This window comes from Meleagris gallopavo, chromosome 3, assembly GCF_905368555.1.
Source record: "Meleagris gallopavo chromosome 3, MGAL_WU_HG_1.1, whole genome shotgun sequence".
NCBI lineage: Eukaryota > Metazoa > Chordata > Aves > Galliformes > Phasianidae > Meleagris > Meleagris gallopavo.
In genome coordinates, this window is record NC_139406.1 from 55,123,565 (window position 1) to 55,137,431 (window position 13,867).

General features: G+C 35.3%; 1 protein-coding gene across 1 annotated transcript in view; it reads right to left on the reverse strand.

The window, feature by feature from the left end:
• Positions 1–13,867, reverse strand: part of ST18 (ST18 C2H2C-type zinc finger transcription factor) — a 168,249-nt gene that overhangs the window by 47,975 nt on the left and 106,407 nt on the right. The window contains exon 5 of the mRNA XM_085221091.1: positions 3,176–3,363. Coding sequence (XP_085077217.1) covers positions 3,176–3,363 — 188 coding nt within the window. The remainder of the gene's footprint in view (positions 1–3,175; positions 3,364–13,867) is intronic.

Here is a 13,867-nt window from a genome sequence, read left to right on the forward strand (position 1 = left end):
AAGTGATAGATCAGGTCATGCAGGCAAACAGAAATGGTTGTTATGTACAGACTCATAAAGGGCTTGTTAAAGACACCACTGAAGTGCATCCTGTCTTTATAAACATCTTTCTTCAGAAGAAAAGCAGCAGGCAGATGGTAACAGAGGCTGCATATAGGAGAGGTGGATGGTGTGGAAGACAATATGCCTTTTGTATTTCATTTAATTTTTTTATAAACATTTCCTCTGACAAGGACACTCAAAAATACATCTCCATCATCTTCCTTTCTGGTAATTATCTCTCTAAAATCAACACTGGTTTGCCAGGATCAAGTAAATATTGCCATAGTAACTAAAAGCATTTTTGGATGAAGGGAAGAATTTAGTCACAACACTAGCCCCTTCAATAATGCTGATTATAGGGTACATTCTTTTGTTGGGATCTATTCAACATAAACTGAAAAATTTAACATTTTACTTCCTAGAAAGGAGGATGAATAAACAAGCACAGACTATTTCCCAAGATGTGTCTGTTCTCTCCTGAATCAGAAGAACTCCAGGTTTAAATAATAAATTAGGTATAGTCTAAAATGCAAATGAAGTTTCTCTCCATAACACAGTGAGCTATTAGGAGAAAGTGTAAAGGGTTATGATAATTTTAAAGTATTATGAACTACAGAAAACAAATAAAAAGCATTTTCAGTGAATATGTCCAATTCATTGAACTATTCTCTCAATCCACTTAACTACCCACATGTGTACAATAATGATTTATAGACATTATACCTAATTATGCATATTTGGGCTGTGTTAGAGTGCCTAACAAAAGCTCTAGAAAGCAACAATTACCTCTGTTGCTTAGCTACATAGTTTAAAATATTCCTATTAAGTGCAGATTATTGTGGAGGGGAAAAGGGGGACAAAAATGCACATGTGCACCACAATGCATTTCACTTTACTGCTGCCAAACTGTTAGCATTTTGGGTCATTTCCAGTTTACATAATTGTTTGGTTCAACTGTTTGTTATATGTTAAAAGAAAATATTGATTAATTCTTATTATTCTTCAGAAAATTGGGCTCACGCAGGGAGAGGTGGCCTTGTGCACTGTGTGCGTGAAGTTGTGTTTTAAAAAAATGTCTGTAATCCTTAGCATAACTTTTTAGCAGCTGTTCTGGTACCCCACACATTGCAGTATTCTGAATAAAGAAGTCTGTTGTCTTCACATCTCAGCAAGTAAGAATGATCATTTGGCTCTGTAACAAACTTTAGTCAAATGCGTTTTATTACTTGCTCTTCTGCCATTTGGAAAATGAAACAATAACATCAAAATGTCATTTCAAAAAGTAAGAAGTTAGTTCTGCCCACTATTCAGAAAAAATAAAAATAAAAAGGCTTGATAATAGTAGTAGGCATTTTCAATTATTTTTCTAGATTAAAGATGAAAAGCAATACAAGGCATCACAACTTAGGTGATTGTTTCTTAAACCATCATGATCGATACTGAAGTGAAGAATTTTACAAATGCAATGTTAAAAAATGTGCTGTTTAACTGGTTTAATGATTCAGATGTCTCAGCTTTGCTTTTCACTCTATAGACTGCATATTTCATTTTAAAATAATCAGAACTCAGCTTAGTTTGCAGTGGCCTCAGTGCATGAACTGAAGCATTAATAGGTGAAGCAACAATGAAAAGTTCAAAATAAAATTAGCAATATTACTCTAAGAAATTAAAAGTAAATATCCAATCAGTCTTATGTTCTAGCTGAAGTTTTTTCATAGATACTTTAGCTATAAGGTTAATTTAAAAGATATAGATTGCATTATCAATGGCAAAAGCAATTGCAAGAAGTCTAATAAGTATCAAATTCACCTTTTTGAAATCAGTTTGTTTCTCATAACTGAACGACTGGGAGCAAATAATGTTCTACTACATTTATGTCAATGGTGTGGCTCAACACTTGCCCTTTTTTTGAAAAAAAAAAAAAGTTAAATAAGTTATGTTCATCTGCATATAGCACATATTCTACCTATTTAATCATCAAAATACTTTCCCTTCAGCAAGTTCAGAAACAAGACAGAGTTCTTCACTGATTGAAGTAGAACAAGGATTTGACTCTTATCTGACAGTTGCCTTCTTCTGTTTGTACGTATATGTAGCTGTCATATGTAGAATATGTGGGAGAATTATTTTCCTCTTAGAAAATTCTATTTAGAGTGAATAAAGATCTAAATTCTTAATCTCATTTCTTTGCTTCCTTCCAAAATATTTTAAAAGTTTGTACAAGAAACTTGGTAATGGGAGAGGAAAGTAAATTACCTTTAAACATCTGTAGTAACAAACAACTAAGTAGAATATAAATTCATTCTGTATTCTGTTTTCTTAGTAGCTATGATTACTAATTTCCCAGTGCCAGATCCCTTTCTTTTTATCTTGATGGTTGCCATCTAATGATGACTCTTCCCTTTAAAACAATGCAGCATATACTTCACTGATTTCTCCTTACTTCCCTGATTATCAACTTGTGCAGTATTATTTAAACAGATATGCAACAGCCAATTTAGATTGATGTTAATTGTTCATCTTGAATATATATATACATAAATAGAAAGAGACATAAAGAAAAACTATAGCTATATATTTTTGTATCCCCATGCTCTTCTATATTTTGCAGCAGACACATTGTAGAAGTTTCAATAAACTGTCAGACATGTCTGACTTAGAAGAGTTTAAACAACAAGCATAAAAGTGCTGACTTTAGTAATTGTGTTAATCAAAACACACGTAGCCGTCACATGCATGAAACTGCTTTGCTAAATGCTAAAGTCAACAACATTTTGCTAAGCATTTTTTTTTTTCCTAAGAGCTCTATATATTCCGATGAAAATCTGCTCTTCATAAATGTGTTTTTATCTGTGGTGGGCTTAACCTTGTTCTTTGACAGAGCTAGTGGAGAAGCAGATGCTGCTCCATATCTGACCTGCTGTAGTAGTTGTCTCTCTGTGTGACCTACAAAGCATTTACTAGACCCCAGGAGGAGTTTGTACAAAATAATTGGATGGTTAAAGCTAGATAGAAATGCACTATTCCAACTCCATTACAAGCCAAACGCATTCTGCATCCTTTTTGAAAACAATGTTTCATAGCTCCCCTTCTGTGGAATTCAGGTTTGAGTGGAGCCTCATTACATGATTACCTGGAATTGAATTGCTATCGAGAACACCGATATTCTCCTGTAAATCTGTCCTGTCTTCATTTTCCTCTTTGCATTCCAGGCTGGGACTGTAGTGGCGAGGCTTCATTAGCAGAGACTTCCTTTTGTTGACAGGAACACCTGAAATCTGTTCTTCAGCTTTTCTCTTAGCCATGGAGCATTTGTAGGCACTGCAATGATTAATGGGTAATGACAGGGGAAAAAAAAAGTGAGAGAAGTGAGGCATAAACTGGTTAAAAAACTACAATCATCCTCTCGTTTACATTTCATGTATACAGGGAGGACTGACACAATATCAATTCACCTACAACTGCAACAAGTTATGTTTAGCAGAAATTTAATTTCAGCTCATGTTCTCAAAGTTTTCAGGATCCTGACAAATTTACTATTCTTTTGAGTGCTGCCAAAATCTCTTTGGGGGAAGGGGAATGAAGAGGAAGACAAAAGTAAAAGACTGATAACTCAACATGCTTAATCTTAAGTAATCATATGTTAATCCAAGCTCTGCTGTAAAATAAATAAACCCAGGAAGGGATGAACAAAGATGTAGGCTGGGCTGATAATCCAGAAAAAAACAGCTAATGGGAAAAATATACCACCAGTTATATTACAATATACTTTAGCCCCACTGTCTTTATACTAGTAGTACATTTACTTGTGTACTTTGTGTTGTTCTGCACCATTCTTAGATTACAAAATCTACAGTCAGCAGTCCCTCCTTGTGTTGACCACAGAGGTCTATTCATTCATTTTTTGATAACTAGTTGACATTCAAGTTTAAGATAAGCATGTTATTTTGTGACTCAATGTTCAATTTTATTATCTTTGATATTAACTAAAAATGTCCACACAGAATTGGGGTGGAGAAGTATAATACATTCTATACTTTTAATGCCTAATTTTGTTTTTGGATTTGTGTATCAGATGCAATCATCAGGCCCCATTCAGGCTGTGCAATGCTCCCCTCTTAAATACAGTTCTCCATATCTTCCTGTGTTAAAAGAATTGCATGGAATGTGCCAACATGCCAATTTCTTGTTATATCCAGGTCTGTAGATTTTGTCTTCTTAGGTATATTTGTTGCTGCATTGTGCATCTTTTAGAACAAACTTCCTTGTCATCTCTATAGCTAGAAACATGGCAAACCTGTTTATTATAAAGCTACGTTGGGGAAAAAAGGAGACTTTGACCCAAAAACGTATTGTGTATCACTAGAAAATACAACACACATTAGATACAGTCATGTTTTTCATTCCTTCTTTTTGAGCCAGACCTTTCCACATATTCACATAAGCTGAAAAACTAACCACATATCTTGAATTCAATTTTAGACATCGCATACAGTTCAACAACATACCACACTTGAAAGACACTGCATATTCAGAATATTTTTCAGTGTGAGTCTTTCAATACTAGTTCTGAGCACTGGTTTCATTTCATTAACTTCAGCCATAAGTGCCTGGTTTAGGATCTTCTCAGCTCTTTGTAAAGACTCTGGAAAGAGGTTCCAACAGAGGGCTATTTATCCCACTAAGAACTAGTTATTTAGCATAAAGTGTGCAAACCATCCCTTGGAAAAAGCCTTGTCTAAATACTTCACTTTTTCATGACTGATGTGAGAAGAAATGACTGATTTTTAATGAGGAAGATTATTAGCAGATTTGATATATTTCTTTCATCTCCTACAAGACCTAAGTATTGATTTGCATGTTAATTTGCTTCTAGAGAAATTCAATAAAGCTTTGTCCACCATAAACCTGATCTGTATGGTGTATAGGTGTTACATTTGCAGTACCTCACTCAAAGGGGTACACACAAAGGGGCTCAAACCTTCAACTCACTCTTTAAAATAACTTTTTTGGATAAGTGATATTGTGAGTTTTGTTGTTCTCCTATCCACAGTATTCTAAGAAATTTATGCAGTATGAATAATAGTATTCATATTATGTCTTTCAGCAATGAAAAAAATAATTATATGAATCTGTGTAATCCACTCAATAATTTCTCAACCCTAGGCACCCTCAGGGTGCATTACAAATCTACAAGATGTTCTTAGGTGCTAGATCTTGCATTTGGCTCACTGGCTTAGCTGCAAGATTTGAAAAAAAAAAAAATAAAAAAAATCCATGTGTGCAGAGAACTCCTATTGGTTAAACATATTACAAGCTCTACAGCATAAATTAATCCTTCCAAGGTATCTTATGTGCACTAAATTGGCTCAGGTTCTGATTGTTTTGGATGAAAGCATATGACTAACTTCAGCATTTTGTTTAAAAAGATACCCATTTTTGGCTAAGCACCTTTTTGGCAATTCATCATTGCAAACATGAAGGACGTGGAAATACGATGCTCTGCAGTTTGAGGGGAATGTTACAATTCTACCATATGCACCTCAAGCACAGCAAATATTCATGATCTTCTGAAAGCTAAAATGCCATAGGCATTAGCATTACTGGACACTAACTACCATCTGAGGTTGAATATACTAAGACTTCTCAGTTATTTCTCTGTTTAAGAATAGAGGATAACATGAATACCATGTTAAAGGTCAGAATCATAACAGAGTTTTAGTGTCCCTTTAGAAATGACGGCCATATAACAGACATCAGACATGGATGCAGTACAGATGAATATGCATAATTAGTTTCTAAAAAAGTACAATCAAATGTTTCTTAATTAATATTTGTGAATGACAGTACCATTCATGCTGGTTCAGGCAAAATGAATAAATGACAAATGTTTGAATACCCTTCACACACAATTGCTTTATTAACCAAAACCTTCGCTAAGTTTGCCTTTGAATCTCCTTCATTTATTAGTCAAGCTTCAAATTTATCTCCGGTAGCTACTGTAACAGTATTTGGGACAATATGAATTTTCAGTGTTTAATTCACCTTTGACAAAGCTGCAGCTGTTTCTTACAGAAGTATAATTAATAGATTTTTAGAACAGAAGATCCAATCAGTTCATCTAGCATACTGTCCTCTTTTAACACAGGTCACAGAACTTCATATAGCTCCTCAGCATTAATCCTGTAACTTGTCTGACTGTTGTGCATCTTCCAGTCAAGGTAAGGAAAAACATAATCAGAATGTAAGGTGTAATTGCTGTATTCTTCCTCACTACCTACAATACTTTTCTAGGAACTTAATGTTAGCTGTCAATCTATTGGTGTTTCACCATGAAAAACAGCCAAACTCAGACACTTGCAGATCACAGACAAGATGAGCCCTAGAGTGCTGCTGCCACCTGCCAATGTAGTCCTGCTTTGAGAAACAAGAGAACAAGAATCCCACTTGACAATAACTATTACAGTCTGGCAGGAGCAGCAACAGTTTGTTAAAGGTTACTCATAGGCCCCCAAGGTCCCCTGTGTGTTCTTTTGGATCACAGTGGAGCAAGTTTCTGAAGCAAAAGTAACTTCAAGATCTGTTTTGATCAAACTTTTTCTTCAATTTTTCTCTCACCGTTTACTGCAGTAAGTCAAAAATTTCTTCACCACTGTCAGAACAGAAAGCCTATAGATCTGCCCGGAAGATAATCAGTCGTATTAGCAAGTTTCCTGTTATCTTATTCTTATCATATTGTTGGGGAATGGCTGCAAGAGCAGGGCAGCCATGAGAATATGTACGAGCGTAGCTGGTGCAGCGGCACAGAGTGCATACCCATGAGAAAATACTAGGGGTTAGATAGGAGACACAATGTCCTTGGGGCAGCATATAAACAGCGGGCCCACATCTGCAGCTGTGCTCTGTAGATGTGGGGAGGGCTGACAAGTAAACTGGCTTAGCAGCACAGGGGTGAATGCTGACTGAGCATTGGTTAAGGCTGAGCAGCCCACCTAGCAGCCAATGTTGTGCACCAATAGTAAGCAAATACATATGTATTGGAAACCTATATAAACCCTATGTGTACAACAATAAAGTGAAGCTTGATCACTCATATTAAGTACTGTCGTGCTTCCCTGCTCGAGAACAATCTAATTAGGACACTATCTGCAGCATCATATCTGTTTCTGTACATGAACAGCCACTCACTCAGATTTCCTCTATAGTTTCTATAATTTAAAATAAATGACTACGTAAGATAGAATCATAGAATCAAGGTTGCAAAAGATCTATGAGATCACCCAGTCCAACCGTCCACATATCACCAATATTTCTCACTAAACCATGTCCCTCAACACCTCCATGGTTGGTGACTCCACCACCTCCCTGGGCAGCCCATTCCAGTGCCTCACCACTCTTTCACAGAAATAGTGTTTCCTAATGTCCAGCCTGAATTTCCCCTGGTGCAACTTGAGGCCATTCCCTCTAGTCTTATTACTAGTTACACTAGAGAAGAGGCCCCCAGCTCACTACAACCTCCCTTCAAATATTTTAGAGAGTGATAAGGTCTCCCTTGACCCTCTTCTTATCCATACTGAACAATCTCAGCTCTCTCAATCATTCCTCGTAAGACTTGTGCTCCAGACCCCTTACCACCTTAGTTGCTCTTCTCTGAACACACTTCAGGGCCTCACATTCTTTCCTGCAGTGAGGGGCCCAAAATGAAACACAGTAATGGAGGTGTGGCCTCACCAGTGTTGAGTACAGAGGGACAATTACTTCCCTGCCCCTGCTAGCAACACTATTTCTGATACAAGATTCAACCTGACTTAAAATGATTTCTGATATCTTTCATTCTGATTACAGGAGAATAAAAAATAATTGTTTTTTCTTTCCTAGGAAGTGCAAATTATTTTCCGTAGACCAAGAAGAGGTTTCTGAACTCCAGAAGAACATACACTTGCTTTTAGTTTTGACTCTTCACACTTCAGGTTTTGATTTTAAATGGAATCTGCTAGTTTGCAATAGGCAGTTTAAAGATCTACTGCTTACCAGAATTTCCCCTTTTTCCTACAGCACAGTGCTTAAAAGTAAAAATGAGAATAAAACCAGGAAGACAACTTCACAAGTGGTAGCTTTTTCAATTACTTACACATGATTTGTTTATTACTTCATAATGGACACTGAATTTAACTAATTCACATAAAAGTAATATATTTGTGCGTTTGTAACATCCATGGCATGTTAATTTTATCTCTGTCTTAGAAAGTTTCCATTTCTCTCTTTTCCTTCTGTGCATTCACACATACACAGACACATACGTTAGCACAGATTTGTCATGCTGTAGTTTTTCAAATGGTAAACCTATAATTTAGCTTCTCTATTACTCATCTCATAAATTCAACATCTAATAGTTTTGTTGCTATTTATCAATGGCTTGCTTGTTGTCATGGAACACTGATTCAGCTGTCAAGGTTATTTGGTAATCTGAGGCTCATAAACCAGGGGAAGTTCTTTTTGTCATGAGCCCAAAGTCAATGCACACTTCTTCCCCGAATTAAATGTACTAATATTTTTTGAATAATAAATAATTTTAGCACTTCTATAATGAAGAGATTTTTTATGTTATTTTTTTAGTCATTGATTGAGCTAGGAAAAATAATCTTGTGTCAGCTACAGTATGATCCAAAAGGCTAATATCTAAGACATATATGATCTACTTGCATGTATTGAGACAGACACTGGTAATATATAGATACAGTGGTGCATTGGTTTGCATCCACAAAGCAATGCCTAAGAAGAGAGAGCAATCCTCACAATCTGTAGTTTTTCCTAATATTGAAAACTGTCTAATTGTCATGTTCATCTTTTTTTTGTAAACGGTTCATCTAAGCAGTGTGAATGTCAAACCTTTATTCTGACCTTTAACTACTTTGTAGCCAGCAAGGATTTTTGTCATCAATATGTTGTCAAGATTTCCAACCTCTGGGGGATTTTTTCTTTTTTATTTTTCAAAGCAGTCTGCAGGTTGGTAAAGCATGGTAACAGACATAAGAATTGCCATAGTGGGTAAAACCAGGGGTACATTTAGCTCGATAACTGGTGTCTACTCCTGTCTATAATAGATGCCATGTAAAATAATAAGAACAGAACATACTTCTCATGTATGCTCCTTAGCATAAGGACAGAAAATATCTGTCTTTGAATATCAAGCAATTTTCATGTATTGTCTAATACTATTTAAGGATTTGGCTCTTCGTGTAGGTTTGCACAAGAGTAATTAATGGAACATTTCAGTTTGTGGAGAAAACAACTGAATTCTTAATTAGAGTTACCTTCTGACTGATAATCTAGCTATGTCACAAAGGTAAATATTAAACTATTGAATTTCAGTTAAAGTATATATGCTCTTCTGATCTGTCTTTTTTTTTTTTATTATTATTTAACTTCACACCAGCAGAAAAACCAGAAGGTTAGCCTAACTGTTCCTTAATTAGATTGTGCGTAAAGATATTTTTGGCTTCTTTTGGGCTTGATCAAGTTTGTTCACAGATTTGCAGGTGTCCCATTACTCTCTATCAAATACTACTTATTTCTTAAAAGTGGGAAAAGTTGATATTCTAGGATTCAGGAACATGTTACTCAAAGCTGAACCTATAGCTTACAATTTTCTATTATAGTTGGATTTTCTTCTAAGAATTCAAAAGCTGTGGAGGTACTGAAAAGAAATAGAAATTCTGAATGTCCCTAACTCAGTCCTTTTCTACATCTTCTAGTAACCTAAGAAATAGATGAGATGGATTCTAACTGCCTAGTGGCTCCCAAGGGATTAGGCTACAGCTATATGTCACTAATCCCTCAAATTCAAACAAAAAATCCTGAGCTCCACATAAGCTGATGATAATCAGGAGAAATGACTAGTGCTGGGTACAGGAAGGGGATGATCGTATGTTGATTGAAATGACATTGAGGTAATTGTTTACAGCAACTAAGAATGCTGGAAGTTCTTGAAAAGATATGCAACATTGGACTCCAACGAAACACAACATAGGTTGTCTCATCACTGCAACTAAAGACTCAAATACTGTAAATTACAGCATCTTCAGATAGACATTAGTGGTTGAGGAGGAAGGTGGAAAGTGACTATAATCCAATTATCTTCTTTGTTTTCAGATTAACTCAGTCAGATTTATGTTCTGTTTCCTTAAGTAATCCTCATTGTTTGCAGAGACTGCATGTAAATTTTACAGCCTAGTTGGAGTGAGAGTATTAATATTCTTAGTTCAGGTTGATCTAAAAGTGAACGGAGGCATAAAGACAATTAAGACACTGTCTCATCATAGTCAAAAGTTGGAGTTCACAGAAAGTCTAAAAAGCCTCAACATCAGTCAAGTCCACTCAAACTATTAATTATACAAAGGCTAGGATGTTGTTCTCAATACCATGAAATTACTGAACATTAAAGAATACACATATTCTGACTACATACAAAGATAAATCCTAAACTCGGAAAACTAGATAGAACATACTTTTAAGTGACAAAAGTTACTCTCAGATTTACAAATAGAGAGAGAACATAATTTTCTAATGGAAGAAAATAAATTGTATCAATTTTGATGGAATATAGAAGGTTTGTATCCTTGGAAAATAATAATTAAATGGTAATTCAATTTACAATATTCCACTCTAAATCATTATAGGTGCCAGGTAGTAAACTAAGCAAAGTCAATCAAAGGACATTAAAAATGATTCTTCTAATTGAGTAAGAACCTCTTGATCAATCACTTATTATCACGTTTATTTACATGTTTACTTATTAAGGAATATACTCAATGAGATGTTTTTCATCAGTGAGACTGACAGCTCAAGAGAAGAGTAATGAATTCGCACTATCTCAGAACTCTTCAAATCAAATTCTTAGAAAGCTCATCACAGAATCACAGAATTGTTTCGGTTGGAAGGATCCTCAAGGATCATCAAGTTCCAACTCCTCTGCCACAGATATAATTGCATACCTTTAGAGCAAGCAATAGATGAGATTTCCCAGGGCCCCATCCAATCTGTCCTTAAACACCTCCAGGGACAGGGAATCCACAACCTCTCTGGGCAGCCTGTTCCAGCACCTCACCACTTTCTGAGTCAAAAAATTCCCCCTGACATCTAACCTAAATCTCTCTCCTCTGCTTAGTTTAAAAACATTCCTCTTTGTCTTATTACTGTCCACCTTTGTAAAAAGTTGATTTCTCTCATGTTTATAAATTCTCTTTAAATATTGGAAGCCTGAAATGAGGTCTCCCAGTACCTGATCTGTTTTATGGATTGCATACATTCTCAAAATTTATACAGCATTGCATTCTGATGCTTCATGCTAAAATGTACTTCCCATTTATAAATGTTATCCTACTTTGGGGGCATGATAGTAAACTTAACCAATATTTTGTGTGTCACTGAATTTCTCACTGAATAGTGGAATGTGCTGGAACACAGGTTACATGAGAAGATCATTCTACCTGCCTACAAAAATAAAAGTAAGAAATACTTGTGAATTTTGAGACATGAGAAAATTACACATGAACAGAAACAACTGCTTACTTTACAAGTTAGAGGTGGCAACATATTGTCTGGCTGAAGAACTTCAAGGAGTAAAAAATGTGCGACTGAGAAAACTGTAATCAATGGATGAACTACCAGACACTTACAGTCTAACACCAGAAAAAAAACTCCACATGAGAATTCCTGAAAAATCTTTTGGAATAGAATTCATCAGATAAGAGTAGTTTCCTTTCATCAATATTTTTAAGCATAAAAATAGGAAGAGATCAAACTAATAAACAACTAGCTTGTCATTTAGATCTGGTGAATTGATATCACAGAAGTGGTGATAAAAAGTCAGAACATGACAAAGATAATTAAAGAAAATATAAATGCTTCTTATTTTTCATTATAACACAACACAAAAATGCATTTCACCTCTTTCTGTCTCTAACAAAGCCATAGAAACCAAAACATTTAACCTACAAGCTGTATCTATGAAAGGTACAGGGCTTGTTCCTATGCACTATAGCAATCATTCCAGGGTTAAAAGGTATTCCACAAATAGAAAAGGTAACTACCATACATGGGCAATGATCTTTTTCTCAAATGTCAGAGTTGTGAAAAGTTCAGTCCAGAGCCAGGCCAAGATGAAAGGAAAGCACATGAGGTACAGATGAGAAGAAAGATAAAAGGGGAATTCATGTTTGTGAACACTAATATGAGCAAAATTATCTCAGTAACTTTAGGATATTAAAGTGTCTGCCTGTATACACAAATTAAAGATTTAGCTAGGAAAAAAAAAAAAGTAACAGGACTAGACAGATAATAAAGTGGAGAAAATATTGTATCATAACTGAAAGCCAGGGGGAGGACAGATATTGAAAGATATATTTTATTTTAAAAAGACATATAAGAAAAGAGTTGCCACAGCCTTGTTGGTAAAAGAGGATTTATTAACCCCCATGAAAAGAGGCTGGGGAGAAATGGCTAATTGTGTTGAGTCATTATATACTGAGCTTGGAGATGTTTCAGACAGTAAACTAAATGTTATAGGCCACCTGACCAAAAAGAACAACTGGACTGTGAAATGACTGAGCAAATAAAATGATACATGTTAAGAGTGATGGTAAGTCAGCAACATAGGAAAAAACATGTAGTTACAGTGAAGTCTAACCATGTGATACCAGAGGCTAAAAGACAAGGATTTCAGGCTGCAATAGGTAAATTTTGATTAGAATAAGAACTTAAAATGTAATTATCATGCTGAAGAAATTGTATTTTTTTCTTTAAATCTCTCTCTCTTTTTTTAAACTACAGTTTCCTATTTCAGTATGGTTCTTTCCTCAGAAAAGACAACTCAGAGGACAGCACAGATTCTAATTCTCTTTTCTGAGTTTCCTGTTCCAGTTTAAAAGCTTGCGGGCTCATAATGGTATTCAGATATGTCACATATAAATACTGTTATTTAAATATGTCATGAAATTAATAGCTACTTTAAAATTTTATTCTATTCTAATGCTCATAGTTCAAGAATTCTCTGTAGCTAGAGACAGATTTGGACATTTTAACAACAGATAAGCTATGTTTATTAAAAGACAATTTGGAGAAAACTTATTTTTTATTTACTGGAACTCAAGAAATTCTTAAACTCAGTGATCTGAATGTGTGCTCAAGAGCTTGGCCAAATCAATCTTTCTACTCCCTTTTTCATTCAGTCGCTCAGTCTGTCTCTACTCAGTAGGTCAATAATACATTCTTGGACCCAAGCCAAGAATGCAGCTTGGAACGGATTAAGATCATAGTCAGAACTACAGATCATCCATACAATCTCTGGATCCAGAAAGCCTACATGTGAATGGTCAGCCTGCTAGCTGCCATAAATTTGTAAATAAAAACCATGCATATTCCTTCACTTAGGTTAGAGAAGATAACCTATCCTCTCTAGGTAAGAGAGGATAAGACTTCCTCTTTTTTTTCTTTTCTTTTGACAACAGGCAATGGGATCCTAAGTAATTCATTGTCAGAGACTGTTTTAACATAAAAGGATGCTGGCTTTATTCTTTCCCTTTCTTTGCCATCTTTTCCCTGCATGTAGTCTGTTTTGTCTCGGTTTTTATTGTCTGAATCCACCTTGTCATTAGTTAAACAGAGCAATGCAGCTAGTAGTAATATTTAACTCATAGAATCATAGAATCGGGTTGGAAAAGACCTTAAAGATCATCGAGTCCAAACTCATGATTGATATATGTGAGGCAGAAATTTGTGGCAGACATTTCATTCTCTATATGGTGTGTGATCATCCACAGAGAAT